We start from the raw sequence: 19577 nt of genomic DNA on the forward strand, positions 1-19577 counted from the left end.
GCAAATTAAATAATTGCTACTCAAAAGAGTGTTCTGTTTGGACTCTCCTACTGGTAGGCAATGGCAGGACTGTATTACCCTCCCCCCACCCTCACCCCCCATTTGTTTCATTTAACAATATGATGGACACAGAGCTTAGACTGAGGTTGTTATGACCTCAGCAGGAGTTAAGGGTTAAGAAAATAAGAAACAAGAAAAATACAAACTCTTGCTTTTACCCAACCAAAGCAATGCAGTAACTTATTACATAACCAGTGCTTTCTGTTTTAGTAGTATAATCCAGAAAGGGAAAGTTTTAGAAAATCAGGCAAACATAGGGATAGGGTGGGTGACTATATCAAATAACCCCCACTAAACATGTTTTATACGGTCTTAGTTCAGTACAGACATGTGGCATCAGAATATGTGCAGCAGAACTAAGTAATACAAATTCTTCCTCATTCTTTTCAACATTTTCATGAAGAATCTTTTCAATACTGTAAAGCCAAGACTACAAAAATTGACTTCTAGGTACTTACTATCTACTTGTGCTAATGATTCTGAAAAGCAGCAACTGATTAATTCATGAACTATCCTTAAGATTCAGGCAGTTCGTATTTGCCAATCTCTGAAAGCCAAGGGCTCCAGTATACGGGAATTTTATACTTCTGGTTTTTGAGAGTAAAACATAACACATCCATTGAACTAATGTGGCTCTGTTCATTTTAAGTTCAAATCAAGTGTTGCAGTTTTACAACATGGTTGATTGTCGTGGTTTTTGAACATTCTATGATTTCAGCAGAGGTTCAGTTTGGAAAAGCACAGCTCTAAATTTCCAACCATCACCTCAATACAGGTAATAAACCAAGTATGTATTTTCAGTGCTAATAAACTACAGTTTATCCTGAAAGTAATCTCCACTTAAATCTACTCAAGCAATCTAAAATTGACTCAGGTTTCTGATTACATTAAGAGAATGAAAGGGGTCCATCCATAATATCGGAAATGAGGGCTTCAAAAATTAATTGGTAATTATCTCTCTGAAAAGCTGAAATAAACACAAAAACAAGAAATAAAGCCCTCCTGAACAAAACTACAAAAAGTTTTAATGCCATATGAAAAACCCACCTACACATGAAGCTAGTGACCCAGAAAGAGGAAGCAGATTATGGTTTCTAAGTAACAGCTCTTAGAAAGCTGGTGTGCTGCACACTTTCTAATAACTAGTCTATTACTGTCTATTTCTCAAGCACCACAGAATTCTCAGAAAGGCCAGTGCTTTTTGTCTGTTCTAATTTATGGGGTTGTGAGAGTTGGAAAGGACTGGGGGTAAGGAATTATACACACTGGGTATGTAATAATACCAAAATACAAGAAAAACCTACTTCATTAAGATCATACAATTAATCAAACAGAGTGTATATATAATATCTTCTTCTTTTTTTTAAAGCCCTGGATCCAAGGCGTCCAAAGTTATTAAAATAAAGTTCATTCACAGAACAAAAACAAATTTAATCTGAATTGCTTGCAGATACTGCTAATTTTCTTTTTCTTTTTCTTTTAAATTAAAAAATGCATTATTGTGAACTATGTGCAGGGTTTGTTTTTAGTAGTGGTGTTTGTGCACATTGCCTCCGGTGCTTTTCCTGGATTTCTCTGACCACTCTCAGAGAAAATGTTTAGAAGCTATCTGTTCTCCTACCCCTACGCCCCACAAATTGGTTAGGAACAGAAGATAAAAGTAGGACTCCTCATGTTTTAGGGAGCAGAACTGGATGTAACTCCTGATCTCTGGGAGTCATTACTGTCCCCTCCTCCCTCAGGGTCCTCTGACAGGTTCAGAGAGTTGGTCTTGTTTGATAGGAGGCCGATGTTCTCTTGTGTCAAGGCTGATCCATTCGGCACATCACTGTTAACGTTTTTTTAAAAAAAAAAAAGGAGTTTGGATTTTAAAAAAGGAGAGAGATAAAAATGATTATTTAGTAGAATAAAGTCAACAGGGCCTTTCTTTTTAGCAGTATGGAATGGCATACATGAATGGCATTCAAACTTTAATTTACAGCTCTATATCCATGCTTTATTTTAGCATAGGGGTTGGCAAACTAAGGCTAGCTAGCTGCCTTTTTTTTTTTTTAACTTTATTTTTTTTAGCTGCCTGTTTTTGTAAACAAATTTTTATTGGAACACAGCCTGCCCATTTGCTTGCATATTGTCTATGGCTGCTTTCACATTACAATGGCAGAACTGAGAGTTTTCACAGAAATAGTAAAACTCATAATTTTAAATATTCACTATCTGGCCTTTAAGAAAAAGTGCTGACCCCTGCTTTTAGCAGGTTTACTAGTACAAGAAATTGCTCTGAACCCAGGATAACGCATGGATTTAAACAGCCAAAAACCTAAGCCTGAAAGCAACAGGGCATTAGATATTGTTGTATATCATCAGGAGGGCAACTTGGGACTATGCATCAAAAGCCTCAAAATACCCTAAGTTGCAAAATACTCTAAGATGCAAGATATGCAAACAAAGAATTAACTATAATATTGTTTATTGCAGGGTTGTTCACAATAGCGGATATGTATCCTTCCCTACCTATAGAAGAATAATGGATGACATGGGACAGACCAAATTAAAAACCAGGAGGATGGGCGGGGGTGGGGCGGATAGGTGGGTGGAAGTGGCTAAATGCCTACACACTTCAAAAAACCAGAAGAGGGCTTCCCTGGTGGCGCAGTGGTTGAGAGTTCACCTGCTGATGCAGGGGACAAAGGTTTGTGCCCTGGTCCGGGAAGATCCCACATGCCGCAGAGCGGCTGGGCCCGTGAGCCATGGCCACTGAGCCTGCGCGTGCGGAGCCTGTGCTCCGCAATGGGAGAGGCCAGAGAAGTGAGAGGCCCTCGTACTGCAAAAAAAAAAAAAAAAAAAACACAAGAAAAAAACAGAAGAAAAAAAAAAAGACCAGAAGGGTATATATCAAAATGTTAACACTGGTTTTAAATAAATTAAAAAACAAGGGGAAAAAGGAGATGGAAGCAGAAAATTTTATTTCTTAGGTATTAACAGATAATTCAACCTTGGGTCTGACCTAAAATAAGTTTTAACTCCTAAACTCATACAAAAATATTCTTTTCTCAGTGTATACAAAATAATATTTTAAAAATCAAATTATATGTATGAAGGTACTTCTGTCATGACTGTATAAGACTATGAAAATGTCCCTTTCTTTACCTGAATGTCAATGTAAGGTCCTCAGCTGGAACCTTATTTTGTGGTTCTGGTTGTCCATTTTCTGCTTGCTTACTTGTATTCAATTTGCTTTTCATATCCAGAGAACACTGGTTCTCCTTTGAAAGAAAAGGAAATAAATTCAATTATCTTTTATTTAATGGTGCTAATGGAAGAGAGAACAGATATAGATAACACAAAATGATGATCAGAAATCATATTTAGTTCTGTAAAATGACCAAAGAAACAGGCAGATTAAAGGAGATACATAGGGACTTCCCTGGTGGCACAGTGGTTAAGAATCTGCCTGCCAATGCAGGGGACACAGGTTTGATCCCTGGTCCAGGAAGATCCCACATGCCGCAGAGCCACTAAGCCAGTGCGCCACAACTACTGAGCCCGTGTGCCCGAAGAGCCCATGCGCTGCAACTACTGAGCTCATGCACCGCAACTACTGAAGCCTGTGTGCTCTAGGGCCCGTGTGCCGCACTACTGAGCCCATGTGCTGCAACTATTGAAGCCTGTGCACCTAGAGCCCATGCTCCACAACAAGAGAAGCTACCACAATGAGAAGCCTGCACAGCAACGAAGAGTAGCCCTTGCGTGAAGCAACTAGAGAAAGCCCGCGCACACAGCAACGAAAACCCAATGCAGCCAAAAAAAGAGAGAGAGAGAGAGAGAGATACACAAAAGCATAATGGAGTACGGCCCACTTGCTCACTATCCAAGCTGGATAGCAAGGGGACAAATGCCTCAAGTTAACATGGAAAAATCTCACAGAAAAACTGATGACTCAGAAAAAGCAAGTCAAAATATAATAAGTATCTATAATACACTTATTGAAAACAGAAAAATGAAATATCCCATCTATTTGCTTACAAAGAATGTGAAAACTATGCAAAAAAAAAAAACAAAAACCAATTACCATGCAATCTGAGGGAATGGTTCACTCTCCTAAGACTAAAAATTTACTGAAATGAGTGTTCGTGCACTATGAAACAAACCCTAAGCATATCTATGGATATAATTCCACAAGAAATAATATGTAGATGGCATCTCACTCATGACAAAAAAATAGGTCATCAATAACATAAGGGCTGTGAAACCTAGAAATGTTATTTGGTAATACATCTTTGTTTAACATGAGGGCACTGCAAAAAACACCATCCCCTTTGCTTCCTTAATCAATACGCTTAACAGAAATTTAGTAACTTCCAGATAACCCCCTTGTTTTCCCGGAAAGTTTTTTGTAATGCAGAAAACTAAGACAAAGAACACACTCAAACCAAAAGAGAATGAGAAGAATGATAAAACAGGGAGGCAGACCATCTTCAGGACACTCACTGTCAGTATTAATCACTCAGTGCAGTGCCTTGGGGTGATGATTCTACAGCTCTAGATGATTCTAGAACTCCAGAGCCACGAGTTCAGCGACACAACTACACACAGGCTTTCCTTTCAGCTTTCCTCTCTTTTCCCACCATAGCACTTACCATGCTCAGTTCCCGGGTTCTCTTCCCGATTTCCCTTTCCACCTGGTGCAGTTCCAAGCTCAGCTGCTCACTTGAGGGCGCTCCAGGCCACTTCGGCGGGGGCGGCGGCGGCGGTGGGGGCTGTGATTGGCCTGACAAGGCGCTCGCCTCCCTCTGCAGCGCCAGCCTGCTACCGACAGCCTAGTGCAAAAGCCAAGCGCACAGCTCAACACACGCCACGCCGCGCACAGAGTGACCAGGCCCGAAGCCAGACCCGCCCAAGCAACTTACTACTCATGGATTGGCAATAAAAATGATGCAAATGTAAGGCACTGCTTCTTTCTCTGAGTACCATTTGAATACAAAGGGAAAATACGGGGCATTTAAACTTAGTGAATAGTAATTTAATCTTTGGTATAAGTTGCTCTTTTTATTTTCTTAGTGGAAAGAGAAGTCAACTATAAATGTGCTTCTTTCCTTTTCTATATTTTTCCTTTTGTTTTTTAATTGAATTTTCTCTGATGTAAATTCTATCATTTCTTTCATGATACCTCAGTAATGGCAGGGACTTTTAACCACAGCGAGTTAAATAGTGCTGAAATTCTTTTGGAACAGAAAATCAGTCTAGAAATTTCAATAAAGACAAAAAGCCATGAAATAGCAAGGTAAGGAATAATGCTTTATGGAGTTAAAGGTCCAAATCTTCAACAAGTTAATAAACTAAAGGTGAACATAATAAACACAGCATTCTTTTTTCTTACGATAGGAATCAGCAAAGTTTTGGACCAATGTTAATAAAGCAATGGGAAAAAGGAGACAAACATGCATACTATACAGGTTTTTATTTCTAAACCTTCTTGCTTACATAAGAGCACAAGCCAGACACATGTTCAAAAACAAACACACACACACACACACACACACAAAAATCCCTCCTACTGGCCTTGCTAATAAGAAAGTCTAAGACTGAATCAGTTAGAAATTTATTTCCAAAGCAATAGCTTACTTATTATTATAGATCTTTGTAGAAAGATATACATCTAGAAAGAAACGTTCCAAGAGCATCTTTTTCTCCAGAAGGGAGCAATGCATTTATCATTAGAACGTCTTTAGCTCTCCATATTCAAAGTCTATGTTCCAATGCAAAGGATAATATAAACAAAACCTAGTCTTCCTGATGTGGCACTTAAAGGACTTTAAGAATTCTTTGCCTTCTGACATTTTGTTTCTCGTAAGTATCAGGTAGCATGGTGGAAAGAACACTGAATTTGGAGTATGAAGAGCTGGGTTCATGTTTCAACCTCTGTGAAACTAATATCCTTCAACCAAAAAGGGTGGGGGACAATACCACCTGCCTAATCTAATTGACAGGGACATGTATGGGTCAAATAAGATATGTGACAGTAATTTATAAACTGAAAGAACTATATTAATGAAAGGTGGTATTATTATACAGAGACTATATTTTTTAGGTCCAAGTTCTAAGCTTCTACTAAAGATGCTGACGAGTAAAAGAAGTGAGAGAAATTTTTAAAAATTAAAGAAAATATAAGAAATTAAAAACAAATCTTAAGCTAAAAGCATCTGTTGATTAAAAAACTATATACTATATACCTTCAACTTAAATGTGCCATCAAGGAGTATAAGCTCCTTTTATATTTTTTATTTCATATAATATTTTAGATAATCTACAAATTTTAGATTATCTAAAATATTATACAGTATAAAAATATAAAAGGTGCTTATATATATATACAGATGTAATATATAATGTATAATATATAAAACATATAAAATATGTTTTCTATTCTCAGGTAATAGAAATTCTAAAATTTCCTATTGTCTCAGAACTTCGAAGTACTTAAATTCTTTGAAAAATGGACAACTATACTAACTCTTAGGAAACAAACCTTAAAGTTTTATGTTCATTTTACCTCAAAAGTTCCTCCTTTTAAAATCTTTTTGAGAACTCTTCAAAAACTGGAATGAAAAAATATCTCTAGGCTGGTACCTCTAGTCCACGTAGCTGGGTCTGTTGGCTAATTTGTTGGTTTAATTGCTGCAATTCTAGTCGTAGCTGTTCCCTCTCAGCAGATGGAAGGGGTTTTCCATGACTGGCCACTTCTGACATAGATATTCTCTCCCTTTTGTGGGAAAGAAAGTATGGAATAAATTTAAAATTTTATTTAAAAAAAATGTTATGACCAGAAAAACAAAGTAAGTTGAGTAATTTTAAAGGCTTGTAAAAGTAAAAAGAATGACTTATACCTCTCACTGAAGTGTCCCTGAGAAGGTATGTTTTGATGAGGTGAATATGGAGAACCTCCCCAGCCACTGTGGGCTCCATACGGACCATAATCTGTAAGAGAGTAATTTACAGGGAATGATGCAATTCATAGATTTGATTCTTTTTTTTAGGTAGCCATAATCTAAAAGGCGTAGGCATATTATATACACAGTTATCTTGAAAGATGGAGGGGTATTGATGTTTGTTTCTCCCACAATAAAAAGTCAATCTTTGTAATTTTTTCTTTTGTTTGATTTTAAAAAAAATGAGATGTATTATTTTAACAAAAGCAATGAAACTATTAAAAATAACACATAGGTTACCTTCACATACAGATATTTAATTTTAGTTTGTACCCCTACAATTCCCTGGGTTATAATTACCTTTCTACAGGGATAATTCCACAGAAAAGTTTGAAGACTACTGCCCTGCAAGATTATGAAAAGCACTGACGGTAAGTGGGGAGTAGGTGGTGCTGGGAGTTGTGACTATGAACACTCCAAATCAGCTTACCTCTGAGATTCTTACCTGAAATGTTAATAGATTTTGTGGGAGCTCCCTGAGGTGCCATAGCCTGCATTGGGCCAGCACCCTGATATATTGTTTTGGAAGTTCGAGAAATGGCACCAAATCGAGATACTGTTGGTCGGTCTCCAAATGGGATGAGGTCATCATCACTGGTTTCTGCTGCTCTTCTCTGAAGGTCCAATCGCTGGTCTCTCATTCCTTTACTCTCCACATTCTGGTAAAGAGTAAAATAAGAAGGTAAAAAGTAAAATGAGAAATCCACCCCACACTTAGATCTCTAACATAATTTCCTCTAGCTCTGTAATAAGGTTAAAATAGAGTATAATGTTCTTACTGATAAGACTAAAATCATTAGTTGCCTTTAGTTGTCATATAAAACATTGCTTTTCAAAGCTCTGACCACTTTCTATAATATTTTTTACATCATGCCCAGTACATATATACATTCAAATATATATATTTGAATGTATATATATATTTTTTCATGACAAACATTTATCCTTACTATATGTAATGTATTCTTGTATTTAATTCATTTCTTTAAAAAAAGGCCCATCATGACCAATAAATTAATTTTCAACAATCAATAGTTAGAAAAAGACTGTTTAAAAATATAAGTGCCAACATAGGCTTTTAAAAGGCATTCCAGTCAGAAAGATAAATGGAAATCTAATTGCTAGACCCTTGCTACTCAAAAAATAGTCCAGAGACCAGCAGCATCAGCATCACTAGAGAACTCATTAGAAATGCAGAATTTCAGGTCTCATCCCAGCCTTACTGAATTAGAACTTGAATTTTAATAGATTCCCCAGGTAGTTTACATGCACATTCACGTTTGAGAAACACTGGGGTACACTTTTATCCATTTGGGAAATGTTCGATTACATCTAGGTTAGGCTGGAAAACACTTTTATTCTTTGTTAATTTAAGTAAATGAGTTTTATTTTGCTAATGTTTATGTTACTTTATTATAATAACTCTTTCTGAAAGTCAGGTACAAAGCAAAGGTTCCTATCTACCTCTACCTCCTCATCTCATTCCTATTCTCTCAGAAAGACTGTTTTTTATGGCCTAAAAACAATGTTTTCTTAATCCTACCACAGAAAAACAAAAGGTTCATTTTCGCTTTTTTCTCCTCTATATTCCTTTTTTTCTCTTTCTTCTTTTTTTAATTGTCTGGCATCTAATCATATTTATGCTATAGATATCACCTCACTCATCTAAGTCTTCCTTTTCTATTACCAAGAATTGGTCTTCTCTCAACCAGCTGGGCAAATCTTTGTCTTTGAAAATCTATATAACAACCTAGGGAACCTCTGTTAGAATTAACAAGGGCAAATGAATAATAGTCAAAAAAAAAGAATAGTCAAGGCACACCTTTAACCCACCAATACTACTCCTAAGCATAACTTTCATGCAATGTGCACAAGGAAACATATGCAAGAATGTTTACTGTAGCACTGTACATAATAATAAAAAAATTAAAAACAGCCTAAATGTTCATCAACATGAAAATCAATAAGCAATTATATATATTTATTTATTTATTTATTGTATGATATTAGTTATCATACAATGGTACCTGATAAAAGCAGTGAAAATGAATGAATTTGAACTATAGGTATAAATTTGGATACATCTCAAAAACAACGCTGAATGAAAATGCAAGTTGAAGTTTATAATATGTATAAGGTCTATAAACGTTCAAAACAAAATTGTTTAGAAGTAGTATAAAATTATTCATGAAATGATAAACTCTCAATTCAGGATAGGGGTTATCTCCAGGGAAGGAGGGAGGAAGAAAATGAGATTAGGGAGGTAAATCGAGGAGGATTTAATTACTTATGTAAAGTTTTATTTCTTTAAAGGATAAAGAAGCAATTAAGATAAAATAGTGATATATTTTAAGCTTGAGTATTAGATACACTGGTGTTACATTATTTTTTGTTAAAAAATAAAATGGCATAAGTGTAATACATTTCAGTATACCACAGCTCATCTGAAGCTAAGTAACTATAATTCTGACTCAAACACTAGTATTGTTCACTAGATTCAACTTTACTGTTTAAACTTTAAAAGAGTTATAATTTATTTGGACAAGAAATTCAAGATCTTAGTTATGCAAAATAATTTACTTTCAATTCTAAACAGCTGTTGGGTTAATTGCTAGCTTCACAGAAACATAAGAAACGCTCTTCTTTGTCTAGACAAGTTTGAAAAGATTTTTATATATACCTGAAAGAAATAAAAAAACATATAGTTTAAATATAATTCAATCACATAGTACAGAATATGGTCTGAAACTTAAGCAAAGCTCAGTTACTTGTGTCTACCCTAGAACTGGGGATAATTTATTTGGTTTATCTTCATTTGTATTAATTATGGCTTAGTTATTACACATACCATCATTTCCACACTCCCTGCTGCCACAACATCTTTGGGTTTTGCATCTTTGGTTCCAATGTAGGAGCCGATGGTGTCACATGACCAGGGTGAGTACTGGCTATAATCATTTCCTTTGTATTTCCCAGCTACCTTCAAGTCTTCATCCAAAAACTGCAGATGGAAGAAGGAAAAAAGAAACAAAATAGGAAATGGGTCTATGAGTAACAGCACAGAGAGAGCAGGAATTTCTTTAGAACATCATGCTGAAACAACATAGTAACAGTTATTTGATTTGTGTCACTAGAAGATTTTTGTAGACTATGAAAAATATAAAACAAATGAAAAATGATATTCAGCCTTTACACTTTGTTAACAGAGGGTCAAAAAAGTATCTCAATATCCTTCAAAGAATCAAATTAGGATTTTTGAAGAGATTTGCCCATCCTCTTTCTCATCAGATTCAGTTAACACTTAAGCAAGAATGTATTATGACCTAGTTTTGCTAGACCCTCCTTAATGTTTCTTTCAATAACATTCCAGGTAAACAAGAGCATTAGAAATTCTTTAAAATGTAATCTTAAATGTTCTATATAGTATGTGATGACATAATAACATTTTTACCTAAATCTCTTTAATAGCAATAATTCATATCTTGAATAAATTCTGGTCCTTAGGGTTGAGTCAATGAAGTGAAAAGGATAAGATTCCTAATTTTCTTGTCTCAGGATGAGCTCTGAAATTATGTAATAACTAAATAGGCATTCTAGGTCTAATGCATTTTTACTTACATTCACATCTGTGTAATGTTTTACAGTTTTCTAAGTACTTTTATGTATACACTATCTCATATGTTCTTCAAGTCCATGACAGACAACGTGGGTGATCGGACCAAGGTTATACCAGTATAGGGAGTGCTAGAACACTAATAAATTGCTCTCACTTTATCACAGATGTATATACTGACATACTAATAATTCAGGGAGTACTGGTACATTTAAATGGCTCTATGCTTCCGCCTATACTAAAAAAACCTTCTATTTTCTGAGTCATCACTTTGGTCTTCTGCACTGGCAGAGGGATATGCTGTTCACAGTACCACTCATTTTCAACCACAACTCCTGTTTCCATTGTTTATAACCTCTTTCCTTTTTTTTTGTCCTACTTCTATTTTAAAAATTCCAGCTCCTTTTTACATTTTTCCTCTGCTTACAAATTTTGTGTAGAACAGCTAGCTTTTTAAAGACATGACCTACTAACAAGAGTGCAATCAATGTATTATACAGCAATTAAAAAAAGAATGAGATAGGACTTCCCTGGTGGTGCAGTGGTTAAGAATCAGACTGCCAATGCAGGGGACATGGGTTTGAACCCTGGTCCGGGAAGATCCCACACGCCGCAGAGCAACTAAGCCTGCAAGCTACAACTACTGAAGCCCACGCGCCTAGAGCCCGTGCTCCGCAACAAGATAAGCCACTGTGATGAGAAGCCCCCGCTTGCTGCAACTAGAGAAACCCCCTGTGCAGCAACGAAGACCCAATGCAGCCAAAAGTAAAATATAAATAAATAAATTTATTAAGAGAAAAAAGAATGAGATAAATTTATATACTGATACAGAAAGACATCCAGGATAACTGGTTAAGTAAAAACAAAAACAAAAAAAAGTGCAAAATGTAAAATCTGAATATATTATTACTAAATGATCTGATTAAAAATTATAATGATGTGTTTCATGCACAGAAAAGTTGAAATATATATTAAAAGTTAAAATATATAATAAACTTACAGTGATATAGAAAATGAGATCTTGGAGAAATTTCTTTCTATATTATGTATTTTTATAATGTATGAATTTAGTATAATTATATGTAGGTTGTTTATAATCAGAACTGAAGTTTAATTATATAGCTTTGTATGTCAGTAACTAAAATAATTCTGTCAATAGATAAAGTTCCGTAACAGCCAGGCATTATTATAATTTTTATTACAAGTAAAAAAGTAATACACACAGTTATTATTTACTGAATGCCTGCTTTGTGCCAGATGCCTTATGTCTCATTTAATTTTCACCACACCACAGTGAGGTAGGTTTTATTATGCTTGATTTACAAATAGAGAAACCTGAGCCTCAGGGTTAATGAAGGCTAAATAACTTACAAAAGATCACACACTGAGCCACAAAGCTGAACCTCACAGATAATTATATTTCATTCCAAAATTAGCTCACTTTTCACAGTGTCATACTGCTTTCCATATTTCTCAAAAAATGGTATGGCATAACAAGGCTCTGGGATGTCTCTAATAGTAAGTTTTTGAAAAAATATCATGTAATGTTGATACTTTACACGTAAAAGTATATTAATAGAAGATGTTATAGCTTTACTAATTAACCTACATTGTTGTGGAAAATTCATCCAAAGTGTTTAGAGAGGAAAGCCAGATACTATGAACAATCTTTATTTAGTAGATTACTTTTGTAGACCCCAAAGTTTACTGTTTATTATATGCAATGTGATATATTTCAATTTTCATTGCTTATTATTCATAATTTATCAGCTAGAAATATTGTTTAGAATCATAATTCTACACATAAAGGATGTAAGACATTTTCCTTACATAATATCAACTGCAACCCTACTGAAAAAACCTACTTGACATAAATACACACACACACACACACACACACACACATACTGAGCTGAGGCAGTTATGTAAAATCAACAAACCAAAATAATTAAATAAATAAGATCAACAAAGCAAAAGGCTGGCTTTCCGAAAAGATAAAACTGATGATAAATCCCTAGCAAGACTGACCAAGGAAAAAAATTATCAGAAGTGGAAAAATGTCTTTGGGGTCACTATAGATCCTGAAGACATTAAAAAGATAATAAGACAACACTCATTCATGGTAACTATTAGTACTGCCTTGTGGAAATACTGATAACCCTCAAATTATGGTTTATTACCCTCTAGTACATTAACCAGTTTTATTCTAGCAACTCTATTTCAGTGTTTTTTTCCTGCCTTTCACTACCTATATTAGCCTGTCTCTCCTACTCTTTGAATTAACTTTATCATCCTGCTGTTTTCCTCACTACTGAGTTAAATAAACCTTTGACAGTCTCAATTATAAAAACTAGGAATATAGGGAAATTTCATTCATCTGATAAAGATTACCTACAAAAAGGATGACAGTAAACATCACAATGGTAAATTATTAGAAGCTCCATTTGCTCAAAGACTGGAAATAAGAAAACCTATCATCACTTTTATTTTTACTGGAGGATCTAGCTCACACAACCAAGATAAAAAAAAGAAAAGACTTAAGAATTGAAAAGGAGAAAGTAAAATGGTCATTATTCACAAAGGACATGACTGTGTGCACAGAAAATCCAGAAGAATCCACTAACAAATACTAGAATTAATAGGGAAATTTACCAAGGCTGCTGAACACAGGTGTCAAAATACGCAAAAATCTACAATCTACAAAATCTACAAATAGAAAATGAAATTTCAAAAAGGATTCCATTTAAATAGCTTCAAAAACATTAGTTTTCTAGGAATAAGTTTAACGAAAGATGTGCAAGACACTGAAAACTATATGAGATATGACATTATTGACAAAAATTAAAGAAGATCCAAGGAAGTGGAGGGTATACCATGTTCTTGGAGACTCAATATTGGAAAGATGTCACTTCTCCTCAAACGGATCTAAAGCAACACTGTCCAATGAAAATATAATTGACCCACATATGTAATCTAAAACATTTTAGTAGCCATATTAAAAAAAAACAGGTAAAATTAATTTTAACAATATATTTTATTTAATCTAATACACCCAAAGTAGTATTTTAACATGTAATTAATATAAATATATTGATATTTTGGTGGGGGTACTAAACCTTCAGATCCAATGTATGTTTTATGCTTACAGCACACATGAATTCGAACTAGCCACATTTTAAGCATCATTATCCACATGTGGCTAGTGGTTACCATACTGGGCTGCCCAGATCCAGAGATTCAATGTAATCCTAATAAAAACTGCAGCAGAGAGCTTCCCTGGTGGCGCAGTGGTTGAGAGTCCACCTGTCGGTGCAGGGGACATGGACTCGTGCCCCGGTCCGGGAGGATCCCACGTGCCACGTAGCAGCTGGGCCCGTGAGCCATGGCCAATGGGCCTGCGCGTCCGGAGCCTGTGCTCCGCAATGGGAGAGGCCACAACAGTGAGAGGCCCACGTAACACACACACACACACACACACACACACACACAAAAACTGCAGCAGATATTTCTGTGGACATCCACATGCTGATTCTAAAATGTGTCTGGAATTTCCAAGGACCAGGAACAGCAAAGATAATCCTGAAGACCAAAACTGGCATACACCACCACATTAAGATGTACAATACTACTACATTAAGACAATGTGGTGTTGGTACAAGGATAGAGAAATAGATCAATGAAACAGAATAAAGTTCAGAAACATATAGTCACCTGACTACGACAAAGGTGACCAGATTATGATAAAGGTGACTGCAGGGTACTAGGGAAAGGATGGTCTTTTCATTAAATGATGCTTGATCAATGAGATACCCTTTAGGGAAAAAATGGATCTTAACTCCTAAGACACTATATACAAAAATCAATTCTAGATGGACTGTAGATCTAAACATGAAATAATAAACCTTTTAGAGGAAAATATCCTCATGACCTTGGGAATATGTGAAGATGACTTAAATAGGACACAATAAATCACTGATTAAGGAAAAACTGATAAAGAGACTAAAAAAGATGTGCTTACTTCCTCTTGTTGGAAGGCAGGAGGCAATGTTGGTGAAGGTGCAAAAGGAGGTGGAGAGATAACCTTCCTTTCCTCTAGTTGTGCCATTATTTCCTTCCGTCTTCGATGTAGCTCATCTAGACTAGGATGGGGCTGGGGAGGGGGAGGAAGCCGGCTGTAAGGAGGCTCCTGAAAATGCAAAGATGAGTAAAAATTGAAAAAGAATTTCAGGACACATTGATTCACTTAGCACATATTTTAAATAAGCAGCTTGTATACTCATCTTAACATCCGAAATAGCAAGACTTAATAGAACAAAGCAAAACAAAACAAACAAAACCCCCAAAAGGTCTCAGGATCTCCCAAAGAGCTAAATTTAAGTTTCTTTTTCTTGGTCAGAGACCATAATTTCTAAATAAATCTAGAAATGTTAATAAAACCATCTAATGTTCAGAAACTAAGATGGGTTAGCGGGAGTGGGGTATTAATTTTTTTCCCCTTTAAAAGTTAAAAAAAAAAAACAACCTATGCAGATTATGAAAAGGTGAAAAAAGAGAAGATGCTTTCTTTTAAAAAAGAACTGATTGATCAAAGAGTTATTACCATGGCAAAAGGTTAAAAAAAAATCACTGCAAGCAATAATCAAGTAAATCTATATAATAAGAAAAAACCCCAAAAACCCAGCATACTCTGTTGTACGAAGGTCTGATCTGAGTTGGGTGGGGAGCCACTGGATAGTAACCCTCCATCTGTTGGTATCTTTCTCTGGATTCTGGTACATAGGATGGTACTGCTGCAGGTGGAATCTCAATGGGTATAGGACTTTCTCGGAAAATCTCCTCTCTTGTATAAGACTGAGCAGGGTATACTCGACGGCCATCATAGTGTGGTGGGTACATAGGTGGGTACTGTTGTGGCTGTGTGCCATATTGAGAGTTTACTACACGATCTTGGAGGTACGGTGGATAATGATCCAAGTAGGGAGGACCAGGTTCAGGAGCAGATGGTGGAGGTCGGACAAAGCGGGACACACATTGTGGTGGTGGAGGATAGTACATACCTGTACAATACAAAAGAGGAACCAAAAGCAACAATGAGCCAATCTATTTTTCTATTTAAGACTTTTCCTTTTAAAATATTTCAACACTAAAGAATTAAAAATCCACTCCTTTCTTTAGATATTTTTCCCTCTGCTTATGTAGTCAGGCTAGCTTTGCGAAAAATAACAAGCAAAAATTATCCTTAAAAGTTACTGAAAACACCAATCTACTTATAGTCTACAACAGTAAATTGGCTCTCTCAATTGTCTGACCATCTTTCTCCTGTGCCTTAACATACTGCAAACACTGAAAAGCAAAAAAACTGTATTTCCCTGAAGCTTAGATTCTACAAAATCACTCATTTGCATAAGTTTTGAATGTGAAATTGAGTTAACTGGAAAGAGATCCATTCTGCTGGTACAGATCTAGTAGCTAACTGCATAGCTCTAGAGTTCTTTGTTTTTTGGCTGTGCCGTGTGGTATGTGGGATCTTAGTTCCTTCCCCACCAGGGATTGAACCCGTGCCCTCTGCAGTGGAAGTGCAGAGTCTTAACCACCGGTCCGCCAGGGAAGTCCCCTAGAGTTCTTGAAACAACAGTCGTGGCAGTAGCTTCCCAATTTGAAGACGTTTGCCTCAACTGATGAGCTCCTCAAGTTGGCAATTAGGGCAGAAGTTTCCTATTTCTACAGCTTCATTGTAATAGGTTCTTTCAGCAACTAGCTCTGGGACTCATTCCTGGAGGCCTAGCTTAAGTCTGCTTTTCCAACGTTTCTACTGATTTTGTAGGACTCTCTGTATTAAACCTCTTTCTGCTAATATAGCCAGAATGATTTCTGCTATCTGCAATTGAACCCTTACTGATTCAGCATATTTAAGGTTAACTCAACAAAAGCAGTTGGGTTTTTCCTGCAATGAATGGTCAAAAGGAAGACAGATCAACTTTTATCCTATTCTTATATGTATTAATGACACCATGCCAACTTAAAACTACTTTTTTTGAAATCAGAAAAGACACTGCTGATTCAAAATTAATATAGCCTTGGGAAAAGGAAATGGAGAACACCTTGAATCTATCCCAGCTTAAAAAACAATAGAGGGGCTTCCCTGGTGGCGCAGTGGTTGAGAGTCTGCCTGCCAATGCAGGGGACACGGGATCGTGCCCCGGTCTGGGAAGATCCCACATGCCGTGGAGCGGCTGGGCCCGTGAGCCATGGCCGCTGGGCCTGCGCGTCCAGAGCCTGTGCTCCGCAACGGGAGAGGCCACAACAGTGAGAGGCCCGCGTACCGCAAAAAAACCCAAAAAACAAAAAAAAAACAATAGCACTATACTGTTTCTGACAAAGAGAGTCAACACTTTAGTTTAAAAATCGTTGCTTATTTTTTCACATGAATTACATTATGTGAAACCTCAATCAAGTCCTCTCCTTCATTCTCCATACCTGGTATATTATCATTAAAACTGGCTAATTTTCCACATTTGTCTATTTTCTCAAATACTTTCTTTTTTCCCATCACACTAATCCAGACCTCAGTAGTCACACCTGGATTAACAACAAGTCTCCTTACTCCTCCTTGACTCTAGACCCTCATCTTTACAATCCATTTGTAAATTTTCCTTTCTATTCCCAATACCTCTATTTAGGGCATCCTTCCACAAAGTCTTTTGATCCCTCAAGTTCTCAATGATCTTCCTTGAGTCCTGCAGTTAATTCCTACCACACTAATATTAACTACCACAACTGAACACTTCATTTTAAACACATATATAGATATATATACTCTCACACATATAGTTTTCTATTCTTTACTAATACTGATTCTATACTATAAACTCTCTAAAAGTATGTATTTGCATTTTTTCATATATATTACAAGGCCTAGAAAAAATATTAGGTGACAACTGAAAGCAAAAAAATGTACTGTGTTTAATTTATATCCACTGTAATATTAAATTCTTTTTTCGTACTTGAAGAAAATTTTGGTCAGGAAAATATATACAGCCTCAGCAAATTTCCATTGTCTACTTGGATGACTTACTTCTATAAATATGTAAACATATTTAATATACAACTGCTTTTAGTAGTCAGGGCGAATTACTTTTCATAGCTTTGCTACTTCATTTATTTCATACTATTTAGTTGGTCATATAACCTCAGTTTTTACCAAGTATTAAAAAAAGCATTTATTTATTTTGAGATTACTGAAAATATGATCACTCTTGAAATCATTCTCATAACTTCTAAGAAAAGTGAGTGACATAAATGAAAGATCATTACCCTGCTGATAAGGTGCTGGTTCAAATGGTGGAGCAGCTCCTCGAGGATCCTGGTAATAAACATCTGCCTGTTGTGCTGGATATAACTGAGAACCTCGTGGTACCATCTGAAGTGATTTGGTGACAGGCATAGGGGGCAGGTCTGTTGGCCCTCTTGGAGGTACAGGATGTGGATTAACAGGCAAGGCAGAAATACTCTTAGGGACAGATTCTAGCCTATGGGAGCAAGATTCTGCAAGTCAAGTTTAAGGTCTTGAAAATACTTCTAATGTACACAAATTGTTAAATGTAAAACAAACTGCCACAATTTGGGAAACTTTTTTTCCAATAGCCATTTCTTCTACAAAATTTGCAAACTTTGATCTTATGTCACCTATGTTAATTGTTTCTCAAAAATCACTGGCACAGGAAATAGAAATAAAAAACAACAAAATAAGCCCCCCAAACAAAGCACCGATTATTCTTTCTTCCTTCTACTTTATGTCTATAAAGAAACTTTAAATAAAAGTTAGGAAAAACAACGTACAGGTCAGGAGGGGATCCAGGGGCACTACTGCTCAGGTGATCTATCTTTCCTGGTTTCAGACTAGAATCGTAGCTGGGGTCTGTCCCTCGTGGAATCAGCTGTGTTACTGTATTCCCTGCTGATACAATTCCATTTGGCAGAGCAGGGGTTTTTCTGCTAGGCAGATCCACTGCACCTTCATCCGGAAGGATAGCTGTTGAAGGCAGGCCCACCTCATTAAGTTGACCCAAAGAGGCACTCAGGGGTCTTCTGGGAACCAGGCGTTTGTTCATTTTACGAAATCTATATAAAAAGCAAAGGCACACACCAAAAACCAAAACTGTAAAAGGAAAAGCTTTTAAAAATCAGGAACTAAAATGTATTTAAGAAACGGATACAAAAGGAAAGGATTCCAAGCACATCATTTTCTAGAAATTCTCTTGAAACATTGGCTCTAGCTATCAACTTGAAAACTTGTGTATACACACACACACACTTTAGGGTAGGGGATGGGGGGGGGGCGGACCACCCATCAGGTGTAATCACTGTTAACAGCTTGGTATATAATACAGATTTTTCCACTCCATACACTGGCTTAATATTCTTACATTTGTAAGATTATAAATTACAGAAACAGGATCATATACGGCTGCATAGTAAATATTTTCCTCTACTTCATAATCTTAAATATTTCTTTATGTCAGTACATTTTAGGTTGTCCCTAATTTTTTGCTATTAAAACAATGCAATAACAGAAAATTATGTACATGTACTTTGCACTTGTGTGAATAACCAAAAGCAGAACTATTAAGTCCAATGTATGCACGTTAGAAACTCTTATAATGCTCCAAAGCTATTATAACCACTACCGATTAACAAAAAAAGGCTTTTTTCAATATTTCATTAAACACTGGTTAGCCTCAGCTTTTGACAATTTGACAGTTCAAAAATATCAAGTTTTATTTTACTTTACATTTAACAATTCATGATATTGAACACAGTTTCACATGTCTGCTGGCCATTAGTGTTTTTTCTGTGAACTGCTTATTTACATGATCCATATATCTACTGGTTCTTCTCTTTCTTACAGATTTGTAGGA

At 36.1% G+C, this 19577-nt stretch overlaps 1 protein-coding gene across 4 annotated transcripts in view; it reads right to left on the minus strand.

The window, feature by feature from the left end:
* Positions 1–1737: 1737 nt before the first annotated feature.
* Positions 1738–19577, minus strand: part of RC3H1 (ring finger and CCCH-type domains 1) — a 56097-nt gene continuing 38257 nt past the window's right edge. The window contains exons 9-20 of one of the 4 annotated variants that reach the window (XM_065877932.1): positions 18499–18780; positions 17974–18188; positions 15346–15716; positions 14678–14845; positions 9895–10047; positions 7492–7705; positions 6945–7035; positions 6688–6820; positions 4698–4850; positions 3208–3323; positions 2729–2731; positions 1738–1888 (exon numbers count right to left, since the gene is read on the minus strand). In XM_065877932.1, the coding sequence (XP_065734004.1) occupies positions 1738–1888; positions 2729–2731; positions 3208–3323; positions 4698–4850; positions 6688–6820; positions 6945–7035; positions 7492–7705; positions 9895–10047; positions 14678–14845; positions 15346–15716; positions 17974–18188; positions 18499–18780 (2050 nt within the window). Of the gene's footprint in view, positions 1889–2728; positions 2732–3207; positions 3324–4697; positions 4878–6687; positions 6821–6944; positions 7036–7491; positions 7706–9894; positions 10048–14677; positions 14846–15345; positions 15717–17973; positions 18189–18498; positions 18781–19577 lie in introns of all 4 variants that reach the window. The other 3 variants (XM_065877916.1, XM_065877940.1, XM_065877925.1) reach the window with 3 other exon arrangements.

The sequence above is a fragment of the Phocoena phocoena genome, chromosome 1 (genome assembly GCF_963924675.1).
Source record: "Phocoena phocoena chromosome 1, mPhoPho1.1, whole genome shotgun sequence".
Taxonomy (NCBI): Eukaryota; Metazoa; Chordata; class Mammalia; order Artiodactyla; family Phocoenidae; genus Phocoena; species Phocoena phocoena.